The 19,589-nt window shown below is 35.6% G+C and overlaps 1 protein-coding gene across 2 annotated transcripts in view; it reads left to right on the forward strand.

Moving 5' to 3' along the window:
- CWF19L2 (CWF19 like cell cycle control factor 2) overlaps window positions 1-19,589 on the forward strand; it is a 119,956-nt gene that overhangs the window by 26,231 nt on the left and 74,136 nt on the right. For both annotated transcript variants that reach the window (XM_078059064.1, XM_036067852.2), the window contains exon 9: window positions 9,613-10,274. In XM_078059064.1, the coding sequence (XP_077915190.1) occupies window positions 9,613-10,274 (662 nt within the window). The remainder of the gene's footprint in view (window positions 1-9,612; window positions 10,275-19,589) is intronic.

Genomic DNA, 19,589 nt, shown 5'->3' on the forward strand with positions numbered 1-19,589 from the left:
TTAGAAAATAAGATTTCAAGAATATGGGCAGGCACTCTGGAAAACAGTATGGAGGTTCCTCAAAAAGTTGAAAATAGAGCTACCATATGATCCAGCAATTGCACTCCTGGGTATTTACCCCAAAGATACAAAAGTAGGGACCCGAAAGGGTACGTGCACCCCGATGTTTATAGCAGCAATGTCCACAATAGCCAAACTGTGGAAAGAGCCAAGATGTCCATCAACAGATGAATGGATAAAGAAGATGTGGTATATATATACCATGGAATATTATGCAGCCATCAAAAGGAATGAGATCTTGCCATTTGCAATGACGTGGATGGAACTGGAGGGTATTATGCTGAGCAAAATAAGTCAAACAGAGAAAGACGTGTATCATATGACCTCACTGATATGAGGAATTCTTAATCTCAGGAAACAAACTGAGGGTTGCTGGAGTGGGGGGTGGGGTGGGAGGATGGGGTGACTGGGTGATGGACACTGGGGAGGGTATGTGTTCTGGTAAGCGCTGTGAATTGTGCAAGACTGTTGAATCTCAGATCTGTACCTCTGAAACAAATAATGCAATATATGTTAAGAAAGAAAAAAAGAAGAAGAATGTAGCAGGAGGGGAAGAATGAAGGGGGGGAAATCGGAGGGGGAGAAGAACCATGAGAGACGATGGACTCTGAGAAACAAACTGAGGGTTCTAGAGGGGAGGCGGGTGGGAGGATGGGTTAGCCTGGTGATGGGTATTGAGGAGGGCACGTTCTGCATGGAGCACTGGGTGTTACGCACAAACAATGAATCATGGAACACTATATCTAAAACTAATGATGTAATGTATGGGGATTAACATAACAATAAAAAAATTAAAAAAAAAAAGAATATGGGCAGGCAAAAGTGAGAGAGAAAAATCATTCTTTTTTCAAAAGGAATCTGTGTCAAATTTTGATGTATACAGTTTCCCAGATTTTTTTCTGTTTGTTACATGCTTTTAAAATAGTTTATAAAAGTAGGCTCATAAAATACATTCTCCTTTTTTCACTTACTAGTATAGGCATAGTTGGATGTCAGTAAATATATACATTTTAATGACCTCTTAATATTTTAATATATATTTGTATGGATTTACTGTGTATTTATTTACTTAATTGTCAGTGGAGGGACATTTATGTCTTTTTTTCCCCTGTTAAATAGTATTGTACTGATAATCTTTGTTCAGTGTGTTTTGCATACTTATCAGGTTTTTTTCTTAAGATGAATTACTATAAACAAAATTGTTACTTTAAAGGATATAGACACTTGAAGTGAGATATATATTGCCGAATTTCTCTACAGAAAGGTTAACAAATTATATTTCCATTACAGTGACTCGTCTGTCACTTGGTTTTCAACAGTAGGATTCTCATTCTTTTAGTCTGGTACTGTGTTTGACAAACAAATTTTTTTTCATTGCTTTTATTTTTATACCTTTGTTTTCTAGTGAATTGGTATATTTTTTTCATATATTTTTGGCCATTTGTATTTTTAAGTGAATTGATTGTTGGTAACATTTCCCATTTTTCTTTTGGGATATTGATTTCTTTAAGATCTTTTAATAAGTCTGTTCACGTTTTTCTCTTAGTTTCATATTTGCTTTTGCCTTTGTTTATATTTGCTATGGGTAAGTTTTGAATATTGTTACCTAACAAAATTCTTCAGGTTTTTCTTTCATGACTTAATATTCTTGCTGTAATTCATTGAAAAGCCTTCTTCACCCCAAAATCATAGCAATGTATGTCCATATTTACTTTGAGTACTTGCTCAGTTTTATTTTTTATGCATATCTTTAATCTTTCTGGAATTTATATTTGTGTATGTTGTAAATAGGCTTCTAACTTTCCTTAGGTCTTCAAATAGTTGTTTATAATATATTGAGTAAATTAATCTTTTCCCACTAATTTGAAATGACACACTTATTATATATTAACTTGTCTCATAAAATAAGTCTGTTCTTTTACTCTCAAATCTGCTCTATTCATTTTTCTGTTATTTCCTGGAATTAGTATCATACTCTTAGAATTATTGTAGTTTTCAGTAACTCATGCACATTGCAGATAAGTAGTGAACACCTACTATGTGACAGGGTAAGTCTTTTTTTTATTAGTTATTAAAAAATTAGCTCTTCATTCTTACATTTCTTTGTTGTTGTTAAATTTAGAATCATTTTGTCAGGTTAAAGCTCAACAGAAATAAACATTTTCCCAAAATTCATCATAAATTTACAGATCTCTTTTGGAATTTTGATTTAAATTTAGCTAAATGTATTGATAAATCAGGTATGATTAATATTTTTATAATGTTGAGTCATCTCCTCCTAAAATATTGGATATTTCTCTATTCAAGTTTCATTTATGCTCTTCAGTAAATTTCTCTGTGCAGTTGTTACATGGGTCCTTAAGGTTTAAAAATTTTTTTTCCAGTTGTGTATTGAATCTTTTTTCCTTTATGTTTTCAGGCTTTCTGTTGGTGCTAGAATGCCAATTTTCTAAACTCATGTCATTAAATCTAATTTTTTAAATTGGGTCCTCTGGGAAGATAGTTATATGCAAATGATGATTACTTTTGCTTTTTCTCCTCAGTATTATGATATTGGATCTTATTTGTCCTCTCGAAATAGAATTTCAGAACTTTGATAAAAGCACTGGAAGCTAGTTTTCTTCTTTTTCCATTTAAAATGCCATTATGAAAACACGTCTATTAGTATCAGCCTCATAGAATTGTTGCGCGCATTAATAAAAATTTGAGTACTTTTCATGAGCCAGACACTGTTGAAGTGCTTCATGTATAATTAATTCTTTTACTACAGCAGCACTATTATTCTTGTTTTGTACATGTGGAAACTGAGGCACACAGGGGCTGACTACCTTCACCACAATTAGATGGTCAGTCAGGAGGTTCAAACCTAGGTGGAATCTCCTGGGACCCATTTAAATGATGTAAAGTAGGTAATATAATGAGCATTGGATACATTGTGGTCATTGCTGTTTTTGTTGTTTGTATCATTACGATATTTTATGGAATCTAAGAAGCCACTAAGTGTAGACACACCATTATTTCATGTCTCAATAAGGAGGAAGAAAGTTGCCTTTGAGGTAATGCTTTCATTATGAAAATACCCTCGCCATCATTTCTGTTCTATTCATGTTGTTACTCAATTTAAGAAACATGTTAAATCTACATTTTTAAATAAATAAAATGAAATGTTATGGATTATCTCTGCCTAGGCTAAGATAATAACTTCAGCACGTTTTAATCCCCCATCTCACCTCTCAGATTTTGTTGAAATAATTTGAAAAAAAAATTTTTAAGTTTTTATTCAATTTCCAGTTAGCATACAGTGTAATATTAGTTTCAGGTTACAGTATAGTGATTCACTTCCATATAACACCTGGTGCTCATCATGACAGGTGTGCTCCTTCATCCCCATCACCTGTTACACCCATCCCCCCGCCCACCTCCCCTCTGGTCACCATCAGTGTGTTCTCTAGAGTTAAGAGTCTGTTTCTTGGTTTGTCTCTCTCTTTTTTTCCTTCCTTTGCTCATTTGTTTTGTTTCTTAAATTCCACGTATGAGTGAAATCATATGGTATTTGTCTTTCTCTGACTGACTTATTTCACTTCATAATACTTTCTAGCTCCATTCATGTCATTGCAAATGGCAGGATTTCATTCTTTTTGATGGCTGAGTAATATTCCAGTGTATGTATGTGTATACACACACACACACACACGCACATACAGTACTTGCCTGTGTTTTCTTCTAGGATTTCTATGGTGATAGGAGCCACATGTTCTTTATCCATTCATCAGTCGATGGACACTTGGGCTGCTTCCATAATTTGGCTATTGTAAATAAAGCTGCTATAAACATCAGGGTGCATGTATCCCTTTGAATTAGCATTTTTGTATCCTTTGGGTAAATATCTAGTAGTGCAATTGCTGGATCATAGGGTAGTTCTCTTTTTAACTTTTTGAGGAACCTCCATACTGTTTTCCAGAGTGGCTGCACCAGTTTGCATTCCCACCAACAGTGTGAGAGGGTTCCCCTTTCTCCACATCCTTGCCAACACCTGTTGTTTCTTGTGTTGTTGATTTTAGCCATTCTGACTGGTGTGAGGTGATATCTCATTGTAGTTTTGATTTGTATTTCCCTGATGATGAGTGATGTTGAGCATCTTTTCATGTGTCTGTTGGCAATCTGTATGTCTTCTTTGGAAAAATGTCTATTCATGTCTTCTGTCTATTTTTCAATTGGACTATTCATTTTTTGGGTGTTGAGTTTTATAAGTTATATATTTTAGATACTAACCCTTTATCAGATATGTCATTTGCAAATATCTTCTCCCATTCCATAGGTTGCCTTTTAGTTTTTGTTGAATGTTTTCTTTGCTGTACAGAAGCTTTTTATTTTGGTGTCGTCCCAATGGTTTGTTTTTGCTTTTGTTTCCCTTGCCTCAGGAGACATACCTAGAAAGAAGTTACTACAGCCCGTGTCAACAAAGTTACTGCCTCTGTTCTCTTCTAGGATTTTTATGGTGTCATGTCTCACATTTAGGTCTTTAATCCATTTTGAATTTATTTTTGTGTCTGGTGTAAGAAGATGGTCCAGTTTCATTCTTCTGCATGTGGCTGTCCAGTTTTCCCAACACCATTTATTGATGAAAATTCTTTTCCCGTTGGGTATTCTTTCCTGCTTTGTTGAAGATTAATTGACCATATAATTGTGGGTTCACTTCTGGGTTTTCTATGATGTGTCTGTTTTTGTGCCAGTACCATACTGTCTTAATGATGACAGCTTTGTAATAGAGCTGGAAGTCCGGAATTGTGATGCCACCAGCTTTGCTTTTCTTATTCAACATTCCTCTGGCTATTCGGGGTCTTTTCTGGTTCCATACAAATTTGAGGATTATTTGTTCCATTTCTTTGAAAAAAGTGGATGGTATTTTGATAGGGATTGCATTAAATGTGTAGATTGCTTTGGGCAGTGTAGACATTTTAACACTATTCATTCTTCTAATCCATGAGCATGGAATGTCTCCATTTCTTTGTGTCCTTTTCAATTTCTTTCATTAGTATTTTATTTTATTTTATTTTTTAAAGATTTTATTTATTTGACAGAGAGAGAGATAGCGAGAGCAGGAACAGAAGCAGGGGGAGTGGGAGAGGGAGAAGCAGGCTTCCCGCTGAGCAGGGAGCCCGATGTGGGGCTCGATCCCAGGACCCTGGGATCATGACCTGAGCCGAAGGCAGACGCGAAACGACTGAGCCACCCAGGCACCCCTCATTAGTATATTATAGTTTATAGAGTACAGGTCTTTTTACCTCTTTGGTTAGGTTTATTCATAGGTATCTTACTGTTTTTGGTGCAGTTGTGAAAGGGATTGATTCCTTAATTTCTCTTTCAGCTGCTTCATTATTGGTGTATAGAAATGCAACAGATTTCTGTACATTGATTTTGTATCCTGCAACTTTACCGAACTCGTTTATCAGTTCTAGCAGTTTTTTGGTGGGGTCTTTCTGGTTTTCTGTGTATAGTATCATGTCCTCTGCAAATAGGGAAAGTTTTACTCCTTCCTTGCTGATTTGGATGCCTTTTATTTCTTTTGTCTGATTGCTGTGGCTAGGACTTCCAGTATTATGTTGAATAAAAGTGGTGAGAGTGGACATCCCTGTCTTGCTCCTGACCTTAGAGGAAAAGCTCTCAGGTTTTCCCCATGTAGGATGATATTACTTGTGGGTTTTTCATATATGGCCTTTATTGTGTTGAGGTGTGTCCCTTCTAATCCTACTTGTTGAGAGTTTTTCTTTTTTCTTTTCTTTTTTTGTTAATGTTAGTCACCATACAGTACATCATTAGTTTTTGATGTAGTGTTCCATGATCCATTGTTTTCGTATAACACCCAGTGCTCCATGCAATATGTGCCCTCCTTAATACCCATCACCAGGCTAACCCCTCCTCCCACCCCCTCCCCTCTAGAACCCTCAGTTTGTTTCTCAGAGTCCATAGTCTCTCATGGTTCATCTCTCCCTCCGATTTTCCCCCCTTCATTTTTCCCTTCCTTCTCCTAATGTCCTCCATGCTCTTCCTTATGTTCCACAAATAAGTGAAACCACATGATAATTGACTTTCTGTGCTTGACTTATTTTACTTAGCATAATCTCCTCCAGTCCCACGCATGTTGATGCAAAAGTTGGGTATTCATCCTTTCTGACGGCTGAGTAATATTCCATTGTATATATGAACCGCATCTTCTCTATCCATTCATCTGTCGAAGGACATCTTTTGAATGGTTGTTGTACTTTGTTAAATGCTTTTTCTGCCTCTATTGGAATGATCATATGGCTCTTATCCTTTCTTTTATTAATATGATGTATCCTGTTGATTGAGTTGTGAATATTGAACCACCCTTGCAACCGAGGAATAAATCCCACTTGATTGTGGTGAATTGATTTTTTTTTTAATGTATTGTTGGATTTGGTTTGTTGGTTTTTTTTTTTTTAGAATTTTTGCGTCTATGTTCATCAGAGATATTGGCCTGTAGTTCTCTTTTTTAGTTGTGTCTTTATCTGGTTTGGGTATTGGGAATGATGGCCTCATAGAATGAATTTGGGTTTTCCTTCCTTTTCTGTTTTTTGGAATAGTTTAAGAAGAATAGGTATTAAGTCTTCCTTAAATGTCTGGTAGAATTTGTTTGTGAAGCCATCTTTTTGATTACTGATTCAGTTTCTTTGCTGGTTATCCATCTGTTCAAGTTTTCTATTTCTTCCTGTTTCAATTTTGTTAGTTTATATGTTTCTAGGAATTTATCCCTTTCTTCCAGGTTGTCCAGTTTATTGGCATATAGTTTTTCATAATATTCTTGTATGATTGTTTGTATGTCTGTGATGTTAGTTGTTATTTCTCCTCTCTCATTTGTGATTTTATTTGTTTGGATCCTTTCTCTTTTCTTTTTGATAAGTCTGGCTGAGATTTACCAATTTTATTAATTTTTTCAAAGAACCAGCTCCTGGTTTTATTGATCTGTTTTTTTTTTTTTTTTTAATTTCTACATCATTTATTTCTGCTCTAATCTTTATTATTTCCTTCCTTTTGCTGGGTTTGGATTTTGGTTGTTGTATTTTTTTCTAGCTCCTTTAGGTTGTTTATTTGAGATTTTTCTTGCTTTTTCAGGTAGGCCTGTATTGCTATATACTTCCCTCTTAGGACTGCTTTTGCTGTATCCCAAAGGTTTTGGACCACTGTGTTTACACTTTCACTTGCTTCCTTGTATTTTCTTTTATTAACTAATTTGAAATTTTAATTCCAGTTTATTATAAGTTTTAAAAATATGCATCTTATTCTTGACAATTGTGTTAAACTTCACAGCTACAAGAACAATTATTTAGACTTAACTATTACATTTACCATTTGGTTTATAGTGTTTCTTCCTTTTTCAGCCATCTTTGCCCTAATTCCCTTATGGTTTGGCTTAATGTTCCTGAGTGATTTCCCCTGCACCTGATTAGTAAATGGTTTGCTTTCTGATTCCTTGTATTTTTGAAAATGACTTTCTTTTGTCCTTGCCAGGTAAGGATAGTTTGACTGTGAATTGAATTCTGTAAGGAATTATTGCCTTGTCTTTTTCTTTCATAATTTGATCTTTATTCCATTATCCTGTAGCTTGTAGTATTTAGTATTAGAGATGAAGAGTTGATAACAGTTTTACTTTTTTTTTGAAGAGGGAGAGGGAGAGAGAATTGTAGGCACTGAGTGTGGAGTCTGACATGGGGCTCAATCTCATGATCTCAATCTCAGATCATGACCTGAGCTGAAATCAAAAGTCTCATGCTCAACTTACTGAGCCACCCAGGTGCCCCAAGAGTTTTACCTTCTTTACTTTGTAGGTAATGTGTTATTTGCCTACTCCCATTTGTTTACAGTTCATGCTTACTGCCTCCTTCCCTGATCTAATTTTTGTGAAGAGTTTTTTTTTTTTTTGTGCATGTATGTATTTTGAGACTCAAGAATTAGGGTTTTTTTTTTTTTTTGTAAAGATTTATTTTATTTTATTATTATTTTTTAAAGATTTAATTAATTTATTTGACAGAGATACAATGAGAGAGGGAACACAAGCAGGGGAGTGGGAGAGGGAGAAGCAGGCTTCCCGCCAAGCAGGGAGCCCAATGTGGGGCTCGATCCCAGGACCCTGGGATCATGACCTGAGCCGAAGGCAGATGCTTAACAACTGAGCCACCCAGGCACCCCAAGATTTATTTATTTTAGAGAGAGAGAGAGTGAGAGAGCGCATGCACATGAGTGGGGGGAGGGGTAGAGGGAGAGAATCTTCAAGCTGACTCCACCGTGAGCGCAGAGACTCACTTGGGGCTTGATGTCACAACCCATGAGATCATGACCTGAGCTGAAACCAAGAGTCAGAAACCAGGAGCTTAAGCCACCCAGGCAACCCCAGAATTAGGATTTTTTTATGTATGAGTCTTTATATGCTTCATTTTCTCCCCTCTCTTAAGGCTATCAGATGAGCCCTTCATACCTGGAAAATTCACTGGAGAAATTTTCTTATATTATTATTATAATCGTTTTGTTAATGCTTTCTTCTATCTTTGCTCTTTCTTTCTGGTAGTATTCATGTATGCATAATAGACTCTTAGAATTAATTGTCCTTCTGTCTTTTTTCCTTATTACATCTGCTTACCATCTTTTCCTAAGTAGAGAGAATGCCCAGGCTCCCGTTGAATTAACTAGTATTGGATGCAATACTTTCTGTTCTTCTGTTCACTATATCTGCATGTTTTTGGACACATAGTTTTCATTTACAAGTTTTTCTTTGTTCTTGAACTCTTTGTTTTTCATGAGAGTCTTATGTTTTAGTAATGTAGCAGCCTCTTGAATCTCACTGACAGTAGGAATTAATTTTTTAGAAATGATGTCTTCACTGTTCTCTGTATTATATTTTGTTTTAGTGCTGGGCATTTGGTATAGTGGATCTTCTTTTGAGTTCCCAGATATTTTTCATTATTTGGTTAACTTTTTGTTGATTAATCACATTTTTTTAAGCATTTATTTTAGGGTAGTATATTTAGTTTGCTAGGACTACCATAACAAAGTTCCATAGGCTAGGTGGCTTAAACAACAGAAATCTATTTTCTCATAGTTCAGGAGAATTGAAGTCCAAGATCAAGGCCTTACAATGTTTGGTTTCTCCTGGGGCGGCTGCCTTTCAGCTGTGTCTCTCACGCAGATTTTCTCTTTGTGTGCTCATCCATTCTATGTCTTTGTATTTCCAAATTTCTTCTTCTTTTAAGGATATCCATCAGATTGAATTAGGGCCCAACTGAACTTTTAACTTAATAACATCTTTCAAGTGCCAGTCTTTAAATGCTGTCATGTTCTGAGTACTAGGGGTTAAGGCTTCAACATAGGAATTGGGAGGGGGCACACTTAAGCCCTTATCAATTAGGATGATCGTATGGGTCTTTTCGTCTCTTCTTTGTGGGGTAACAGTATATCATGGCACAGTGGCATATGGGGGTACAAGTCATTGAACCTTCTTTAATTTTAGATATTTTGTTTAATTTCTCTCCTTTGTAGTCATTGGAAGTATTTCAGTCAAAATTAGAAGAAGCTGAAAAAACTGCAACCACAAAAGAAGATGATAAACGAGAACGGTGGAGGAAACCAGCATACTCAGATAAAGCACAAAGTAGTCAAGAAAGTAGAAAATCAGACTTGGTAAAATATAATAAAAATTTAAGGGATAGATATAGTTCAACAGATACTACAAACACCATCAATAAAGATAAGTCTAGTGGTGATGAAAAAGATAATAGGTTTGGGTCTTTAGAAACCTGTAGAAGACAATCCAATCCAAGGCAAAATCAAGACTTTTCTTCTCTTGGAAATTTGAAACCTAAATTTTTAAGACCCTCTGATGATGAAGAACTGTCATTTCGTAGCAAGGGCAGAAATTTTGAACCTTCTAGTTCATCTTCAGCATTGGTTGCTCAGGATTCTGTGCGTTATGGTTTTCGAAAACCCACAGAAAACAGTGAAGAAAGTTCTTCATCGTGGAGCCGATCCAACGGAAGAGAAGGAGACAGGAAATGTTCATATCAAAGATCATTAGAAACTAGGGGCGATGTGGACTCTGGGCACATTTCAGAAGACGTGAGAGAAAAATCACAAGATGAAAGCCTGAGAGATGACTCTCTGAAGAAAGAGCATCTACAGGACACAAAGTCTCCATTTGCCGGGTATTTTGTCATTTGTTTTTTAAACTGATGAATGAATATTAAATTGCAGAGGATTCAAAGAAGTGAGCTGTATTTGCAGAGTATCATGTATTAAGTAGATATGAGTTATGTTCTTCTGTTTCTTAAGTTTTGTGGAAGAGATAAGATACGCACATTTAACAAATCAGTAGCTTTGTTTTATGGGTTGCATTGCATTTCACAGTTTTATTTAACAAATGGAAGAAGAATTCAGTAGCTATATTATCTTAAAATTTGTTGCTTTTTTGCAATCTAAAAAATGCATTGAGTTCATAATCCCTTTAAATGAATATGCTACAGGAAGTATTTTGGTGGATTGTGTTACTGCTGCCATATTGCTTTCAAAGGAAATCGCTCCATTGTTAGGTGTAATCATAATTGTAAATTGCCGAGTGGAGGTCTGGGAGATTGAAGGAAAATATGCTGCCATAGCCCACATATGAAGTGAAAACGATATATGAAAGATCCTGCAGAGGGAAGCATGAATTACTGTTACTCTTTTTCAGAGAAAGAAATAATCCCCTTTTGACAGGTGACAGGTTTTAAAGATGTTAGCATTTTAAAAGGAAAATATGGATAGGGTAGTGGTTGCACCTATAATAATTAGGAAAATAGGTAGCATTGACTGGTGTTATCTTGAACCTGTGGTACTTGTATACAGGGCTGGGTCAGTAGAACAGGAAACCCAGGTTGAGTGGGATCAAACTAGGAAAAATTGATTTAGCTGTAGAGCTGGTCTTCATTGGAGATAGCCAGAAATGGAAAATAAGTGTCCAAAGGCTAATGATTAGCTTATGCTAGAATGATCATCAAAATATGTTTAAAAATACCTCCAAATGAATGAGACACTTCAGGAAGAGGCTTTAGGAAATAATAGAATTCAGTAGTGGCATTAGTAGGTATCAGCATTGTGGTTTGGGGTCATGAGCCTGGTCAATTGTTTCTGTTAACAATTCCGTCTGAAGCCATGGATTCTAAAGCGCCTTGTATAGCTTTTAGTGGGAGGAAGCTGGCGAAACCTGGACCGAGTGATGGGAGCTCCACTCACGTGGGCTCTGGTTCAAGTCAGGGCTTTGTTCCCAGGACACCAAGGGGGGGATCTAGTTGTATTGACTGGATAAACGTAACAGGGCTTAGAGAATGTCGAAGGCTGTATACATATGTAGTTGCCCAGGCTTTACTCCAGATACTCTGGAAGGTAGGCTATTTCTTGTCCCCCCCTGCTGGTAGGATGAGACTCTTTATTTTCTTTCATTGTCAGGGTTGCTCCAACATTTGGTCAATCTGCAGGTCTTGACTTCTGTGACTACAGCTGTATGTGAAACAGTCTTACACTCAGTATTTCATCTGGTTCCATATTTGTAGGTCGTATTTAAGTTGTAAGTTTCCTGTAGAGCTACTATAATATAGGCATTCGTTAGAAGCTATATATATACACACACATATATATATATATATAGTAAGACTTATTCATTTTTAGAGATAGAGCTCAAGCAGGGAGAGTGGCAGAGGGAGAGAATCGCAAACATACTCCCCGCTGAGCACAGAGCCTGATGCAGGGCTCGATCTTAGGACCCTGAGATCTTGACCTGAGCCGAAATCAAGAGTTGGGTGCTTAACTGGCTGAGACACCCAGACGTCCGTGAAGGCAGTATTTTTGTTAGCTGTGTTATTTTGATGTTACAGTTGGTTTGAAGCTTTCCATGAATTCCATGATTGACTGGAGAAGGAAAGAACAATCTAGAAATTGTCTACATATATGTGAAAGACAGAAAAATTCCTGAGCCTGTGTGAGTGTTGTGAAGTAAGAGACCAAGGAAGGATGTTGAAGAATGCCTATTTTCAAGGACTAGAAAGAGTCAGTGAAAGATTGTGAGAAGCTGTTAGTTTGTGTGAACATTATCCTAGGTATATGCTGAATTCTTTATAAAATGCTAGAATTCTAGGGAGCTTTAGAACTACTGAATTTTAGAAGTAGGGGAAAAAAATCACAGAACTGATTTTAGAACTAGAGAAAAGTAGTGTGACTCCTGCATTTCCCAGATGGGGAAACTGAAGCCCTTGAGGTTGTAACTTGCAGAGTGTTATGTTCCTTAGGGTTACCGGATTTAGCAAATAAGGAGAAGTATGTCCTTTGCAGTATTTGCACAGACTTATACTAAAAAAATTTTTTTGTTTACCTGAAATTCAAATTTCACTGGACATCATGTTTTTTATCTGGCAATTGTATGTAACACTTAGCCATTTTCTGAGTTTGTGACGTTTTTACAAGAGATACTGTATATAATTATATATAAAAAATTATATATTTAAGTTACATAGCTTCACAATGTATATATTATTCTGGACCTTGTTTTTTTTTCTTTCCCAATCATTATCTTAAAGATCTTTTCACATCAGCTTTTATGTATGTACTTTTTACAGACTCTTTAATTGTTAAAACGTAGTTAGAAGCTGGTATTTCTCCTCGGTCTCCTGTTGATGGACTTTAGGTTGTTTCTAGTTTGTCGCGCTTACAATAATGCTGCAGTGAATAGTTTTGTAATGTGTATCTTTGCACACTGATTAAATATAGCTGTAAAATAAATTCCAAGCAGTGGGATTTTATTTATATATTTTGTTATATTAACCAATTTACTCTTTTATTGGTCAAATATTAGAATGACTTTTCTTTTCCTTGCCAACAGTATTATTGAACTTTTTAATCTTTGTTGTATACATACTTCAGAAACGGAGTCATTCCTTGATTTGCGTTTCTTTAAGTATGGGTGAAATTTGGCATATTTTTATAGATGTTTATTTTTATTTTGTTTTTGCTAACTAGTCATGTTACTTGTTGAGTTCTCCGTGAGAGCTTTTTATAGTTTTCATGTAACACATAGTGTTTTCATCACTGTTACAGTTGCGTGTTCTTATTGTTTCACTTTTCTTTTTCATCCTTCCTTTCGTCCATTCTTACTGTGATGAGATTTTTCGTTCTTTTCCTTTGTCCTCTTTACGCCCTGCAGTTATCTTAAGTAGGCAGAAAACATCCTCTAGAAGTGGTCCTTGTGCTCAAGATCTTTAAGCTTATTATTCTTAGAAATAAAATGTGTATAATTTTGTTTTGTTGGAAAATATATCAGCTCTGTATTTTGGATTTTGAAACCTAGAATAGTTTGCAATATGAACAAAAAACTAGTGTGATGTTCTTAATTTAGATTTTATAAAGTTGATATCAGGAACTAACCTGTTTTATATACTATTTTAGCCTTTGGCTGTCATTCTTGGCAGAGTTTGCTGTGGTAGCCTAGCAGGACAGGAGAAGGATGGCAGGTTCTGAAGGTTTTGAGTGTAAGTCATGAGATCCTTGGACAGGGAGAAAATTTGAGAACAAGTGGCAAAAAACGAATAATTAAAGGGAGGAGATCTGCGAACACTGCCAGCAGACAAAGAATAATTGCAGTATTCTGAAATGTTTCTGAAATATCATTGGGGTGCAGCGTTTTTAATTACTTTTTCCTCAAAAGTTTTCAGCCAGAGTTGGGTGTGTGCTGTAAAGAGAGTATATTTTAATGGGAAAATAGGATTTGCTTTTTAGAAATTAATTACAAAGAGGACTTCTGAAATTTACCAGTAATCCTGGAAAATGAGAAATACTTGTACTTTTTTCTTTTTATAGGATAATTGCAGATGTCATAGCAATGTTTCTTTCAGAGTATTTGCTCATCATTGTAAATGCTTAGAGAAAGTAAGGAGGAGTCTATTACCTGCTGTTTGCTGCTAGGCAATGTCTTTGCTCTGGTATTAACAAGATGAAATAATGTGTTCTTTGTGTTCTTCATTCTTTGTGTGCCCAACGACCCATTTTAATGTCTTTATTTGAAACCTATTACTGTTTTACGAAGTGTGTTGAAGATATTAGTATCACAGATGTTTGGAATTCTTGTATATCATCTAATTTATCCTCATCTACTTTTTATCTACTAATAAACAATTGAATTCCTGTTAGAAAATGCCCCCCTCCAAAAAAAAAGATGTAGGAGTACAAATTTCATGACAGTGAAAGTTCCTGCTTTTAAAGGTCTCTTGGGATTCCAGTTACCTTCTTGAAACTTGTGAGCTTTGGTTGGAGTTCAGCATCCCTTCATTGTCCTCTTGATTGAATCTTTAAGCTTGCATACTGAGAGTGATGGGAAGAGTAAAGTTCTCAAAAAAGGGGAAGAGTCAAGTAAAATGACAAAGATATGCCTTTGAATAGAAATAATAGAGGTCTTCGGCAATTTAATCAAGAATATTATCATTGGAAAAGAGGATTTATTAGCCAGATTTCATAGACCAAGTTATGATTGTGGTTCATGAGATGGTAGAGATGGAAAGTGTATGTGGGAGATGCGGGTTAAGTGAAGGACCTCCTTTTTTTTCTTTTAAGGTGCAGACACTTGAATACATTTATATATTAATGGAAAAGAGTATTGATTTTAGAAGAGAGATGATAGATGGCATAACTGAGCAAGATCCCAAGGTTACTGTGGATGAATGTAGGAGCCCGTGTCCTCCTACAAGTGGAAGGATTAGCCTGGGGTGGAAATGGTAAAGAGGAAGGTGTGGCTGTAGAGTGTGAGTGACAGAAGAAAATTACAGAAATTCCTGACAATTTAGGTCAGTGTTTTTCAACATATCATCCCCATAATAATTGGTGTTCTTTTTAGTCCGGATACAGACCCCAGTGATTTTAGTAGCTTCAGAAGGAAAAAAGTGATGAACAATTTAATTCATACACAGCTCATAAAATTGAAATGTCCTCTCATTTTTATGACTTACTGTTATTAGCTTATTTTTACCAAAAAATATTGATGAATTTTTGGCCCATGTGCATATCATATTTTCTTTAAGTAATCCTTGGAAACTCAAAGTTTGAGAAATAAACTTTTACTCAGATTTGAAAAAAGTATCTGGTCTGATGTGACAAGGACTACAGGGACAAGGGGAGGTTATTTTTGTACCAAGCATGTCCCTTGGAACTTAAATTAGATGGCTTTGACAAATTCTTTCTGCTGTTTATCTTATATTTACTGAATGCACCTGTTTCCTAGGTCTAGTGGCATAAAATAGGTACGACATAGTATCTGCCTTCAAGGAGCTCATAGGAGCAAAGAGTCAGTTGTATACGGGTGTGTGAACAAATACAGGTGCATAAACGCCGTGGTACTTAGAGTTACAGGTGTAGGTATAGATCCTTCTACAGGAAGGGATGATGAGCTCTTCTGAGGTATGACTAGGGGGAGTCGAATCCGGGAAAGCTGTGCAGGGAAAGTTGGGGGTTTCAGAGGATGAACTCATTAGGTGTAAGTGGGAAGCCGGGAAGTTTAAGAGGTAGACGACAAGCCGACTTCATGGGGTGACTAATTGTACTGATAACTTCTTAGAAAGGGCAGGAAGAGTGGTTATTTAAATTTGTTATGTATTATACATACATATAAAAATTCAATATTTATAATTCGTACATAAAGGACAGGAATAGTAAGTTTTCAAAGCAGAGAATTTTGGGGAATTAATTGAATGAGAAAGAATACAAGTTGAGAAAAGGAAGTCAAGCTTTTTATTGAAATATGATTGGGTTGCCTGAAATTAAAAAAAATACATTTACAATACAATAAAAATGATGTGTATGTCAGGATTTAATTTGGAAACAGTTACTGAAAAATATTTTCCATACAAAAAAGTACAACTAACAATGAAGCCGTACCTCGGCACATAGAAGCACATGAGGGGCGCTCACGCTTCATGAACGCGTTGCCTCTGCTCTCCTGGATTGGTTCTCAGGATGTGGACTGAGTCGGAGAAACACAAATACCGTGTGATTTCACTCACATGTGGAACTTAGGAAACAAAACAGATGAACGTGTGGGAAGGGAAAAAAAAAAGAGAGGGAGGCAAACCATAAGAGACTCTTCAAGATAGAGAACAAACAGGGTGTGACCAAGGTAGGTGGTGGGGGGATGGGCTAGAGGGGTGATGGGCATGAAGGAGGGCACTTGTTATGATGAGCACTGGGTGTCGTATGTAAGTGAGGAATCACTAAATTCTACTGAAACCAGTATTACACTATATGTTAACTAACTAGAATTTAAATAAAAATTTGGAAGAAAAAAATATGTCACATCTTAAAAAAAAAAAAGTAAGGGAATAAAGTTACTTCACAGTGTCTGGCATGGGGACGTGCTCAGTAAACATCAGTGTATCAAAATAAAATAAAAAGACTGAAAGAACTTGAGGGGAGCAAAAACATGTTCCTTTCTAATGGTGCTTCACCTGCAATATTTTAAGTTTCTTAGTCTGAGCACCAGGGTGTTGTTTTTTCTTTCCTTGATATGAGAAGAAATGGTTCTTATAGAATTTCTGCAGATATTAATGTCTTTAAAAAATAAATCTTTTTGATTTTTATTTAGTTTTTTAAAAACTCAAGTGCTATCTAGTGAAAGATTTATATTTTTTTGCCCAAAAGGAATTTGCTACTTCAGAATAACTGATTGTTAGGTAAAGTTTTGATTTGAAGGTCTGTTTATATATTTTGCTATTACTTGCTCAGAATGTATGTTGAAAACTCAAGTTAATTTCGGTAGCGTATGATGGTATCTAGCACTTCAGGAAAATTAGGACTATCATAGCTACATCCTTTATATGTGAGATTATGACAGGTTTTTCAGCTTAAAAATTTTTTATCACTCCTCTTTGAGGGTTTTGAAAAACAACTATTGAGGTATAATTGATACGTAATTAAACTGCATATATATAAAATGTATAATTTGGTAAGTTTTGAAGTATGTATATTCTTATGAAACCATCACCCCCCCTCAAAGATTCCTGGTCCCCTTTTATAATTCTTTTCTCCCACCTCTCCCCACACCCTTACAAACCCCCTAGACTTCACTCATCTGCTTTCTTTAATTATAGACTAGTTTGCATTTTCTAGAGTTTTATGTAAGTGGGATCATATGTTATGCACTCTTTTTTTGTCTGGCTTTCACTCTGCATAATTATTTGAACTTCATCCATGTTGTTGCATATAACAATAATTTATTCTTTTTTTTTTGATATAAGACAGTTTTTCCATTCACCTGTTGCTGGACATTTAGAATGTTTCCAGTTTTTAGCTATTATACATAAAGCTTTTTTGAACATTCATGTACAAATCTTTGTATGGACGTATGCTTCCTTTTCTCTTGGGTAAATACCTAGGAGAGGAATGGCTAAATCATAAGGTAATTATAACTTTTTAAGAAACTGTGAAATGGTTTTACTGAGTTGTATCATTTTACATTCCCACTAACAGTGTATGAGACTTAAGAGTTCCTCTACGTCCTCGCAAGAACTTGGAATGGTCAGTCTTTTAAATTTTCACTATTCTAGTGAATGCGTAGCAGTATCTCATGGTTTTAATTTGTATTTCCCTAATGACGAGTGATGTTGAGCATTGCTTCATGTGCTTATTTCTTATCCGAATATCTTTTTGTAAAGTCTTTAAAATGTGTAGTGAGGGACGCCTGGGTGGCTCAGTTGGTTAAGTGACTGCCTTTGGCTCAGGTCATGATCCTGGAGTCCCTGGATCGAGTCCCGCATCGGGCTCCCTGCTCAGCAGGGAGTCTGCTTCTCCCTCTGACCCTCCTCCCTCTCATGCTCTCTCTCTATCATTCTCTCTCTCTCTCTCTCTCAGTAAATAAATAAAAATCTTTAAAAAAAATAAAATGTGTAGTGATTTTGCTTCTCTCATTTCTTTCTTGGTAATTTGTATCTTTTCCCCCCTAATTAGTTCAGCTAGAGGTTTACCAATTTCATTGATTGTCCTAACCAGCTTTGGTTTCAATGAATTTCTTTATTTTTCTATTTTTTTATTTATTTCCACTCTGATTTTTATTATTTCTTATGTTCTGCTTACTTGGGTTTAATTTGCTCTTCTTTTTCTACTTTCTTAAGTTGTAAGCTGAGATCATGGATTTGAGATCTTTTTTTCTTTTCTAATATAAGCATTTAGAGTTATAAATTTCTCCCTAAGTAATACTTGAGTAGAATCCTATAAATTCTGATATATTATGTTTATATTTTTATTCAGTTTGAAATACTTTTTAATTTCTCTTTGATTTTGTTCTCGACCGTGGGTTATTTGCAGATATGCTTTTTAGTTTCCAAATAGTTGAGGATTTTCCAGGGATCTTTGTTAATGATATCATGGGGGTTAGAGAACATAGTTATATGACTTAAATCCCTTTAAGTTTATTGAGACTTGTTATATGGCTCAGAATATAGTCTCTCTTGGTAAATGTTGCTATGCACTAGGAAAGAATGTGTATTCTGTTGCTGGGTAGAGTATTCTCTGATTGTTCATTAGGTCGTGTTAGTTCTTAGTGTTATTCAAGTCTTCCATATCCTTGAAGAATATATTTATTCCATTGAATATTGAGAGTAGGGTCTTGAAATCTGTAACTATAGTTGTAAATTAGTCTGTTTTCTTTGCAATTTTATCAGTTTTTGCTTTATGTATTTTGAAGCTGTCTTACTACATGCATAAACATTTAGGGATTCTTCTGTACTCTTGATGGATTGACCTCTTTTGCATCTGAAATGAAAAAGCTTTCTTGGCCCTGGTAATATTTATTGCTCTGTAATATAATTTGATTTTGAAGAAGCCACTTCACTTTTTTTTTGAGTAGTGTTAAAACGGTATCTTTTCCACCCTTTTATGTTTAACATATTTATGTCTTTGTAGTATGTTTCTTATTGTTGAGTTTTGCTCTTTTGTCTGACAGTTTTACCTTTTAATTCAGATGGTTAGATCATTTATATATAATGTGATATAATAAGGTTTAAATCTGTAATTTTGATATTTGTTTTCTACTTGTCCTATCTGTTCTTTGTTCTCTTTTTCCTCTTTATCTGACTTATTTTATTTCATTGTATTTATTTATTTTTTAAAGATTTTATTTGTCAGAGAGAGAGAGAGAGAGAGAGAGCACAAGCAGGGGTAGCAGCAGGCAGAGGTGGAATCGGGCTCCCTGCTCGATCGCAGGACCCTGGGGTCATGACCTGAGCCGAAGGCAGATGCTTAACCGACTGAGCCACCCAGGCGTCCCATATCTGACTTATTTTAGATTGCATATTTTTATGATTCTATTTCATTTCTTTTGTTATAATTTTTTTGGTGTTATTTTATTTTATTTTAAAGATTTTATTTATTTATTTGACAGAGAGAGATAGCGAGAGAAGGAACACAAGCAGGGGGAGAGGGAGAGGGAGAAGCAGGCTTCCCACTGAGCAGGG

This window comes from Halichoerus grypus, chromosome 11, assembly GCF_964656455.1.
Source record: "Halichoerus grypus chromosome 11, mHalGry1.hap1.1, whole genome shotgun sequence".
In the NCBI taxonomy this organism is placed as follows: domain Eukaryota; kingdom Metazoa; phylum Chordata; class Mammalia; order Carnivora; family Phocidae; genus Halichoerus; species Halichoerus grypus.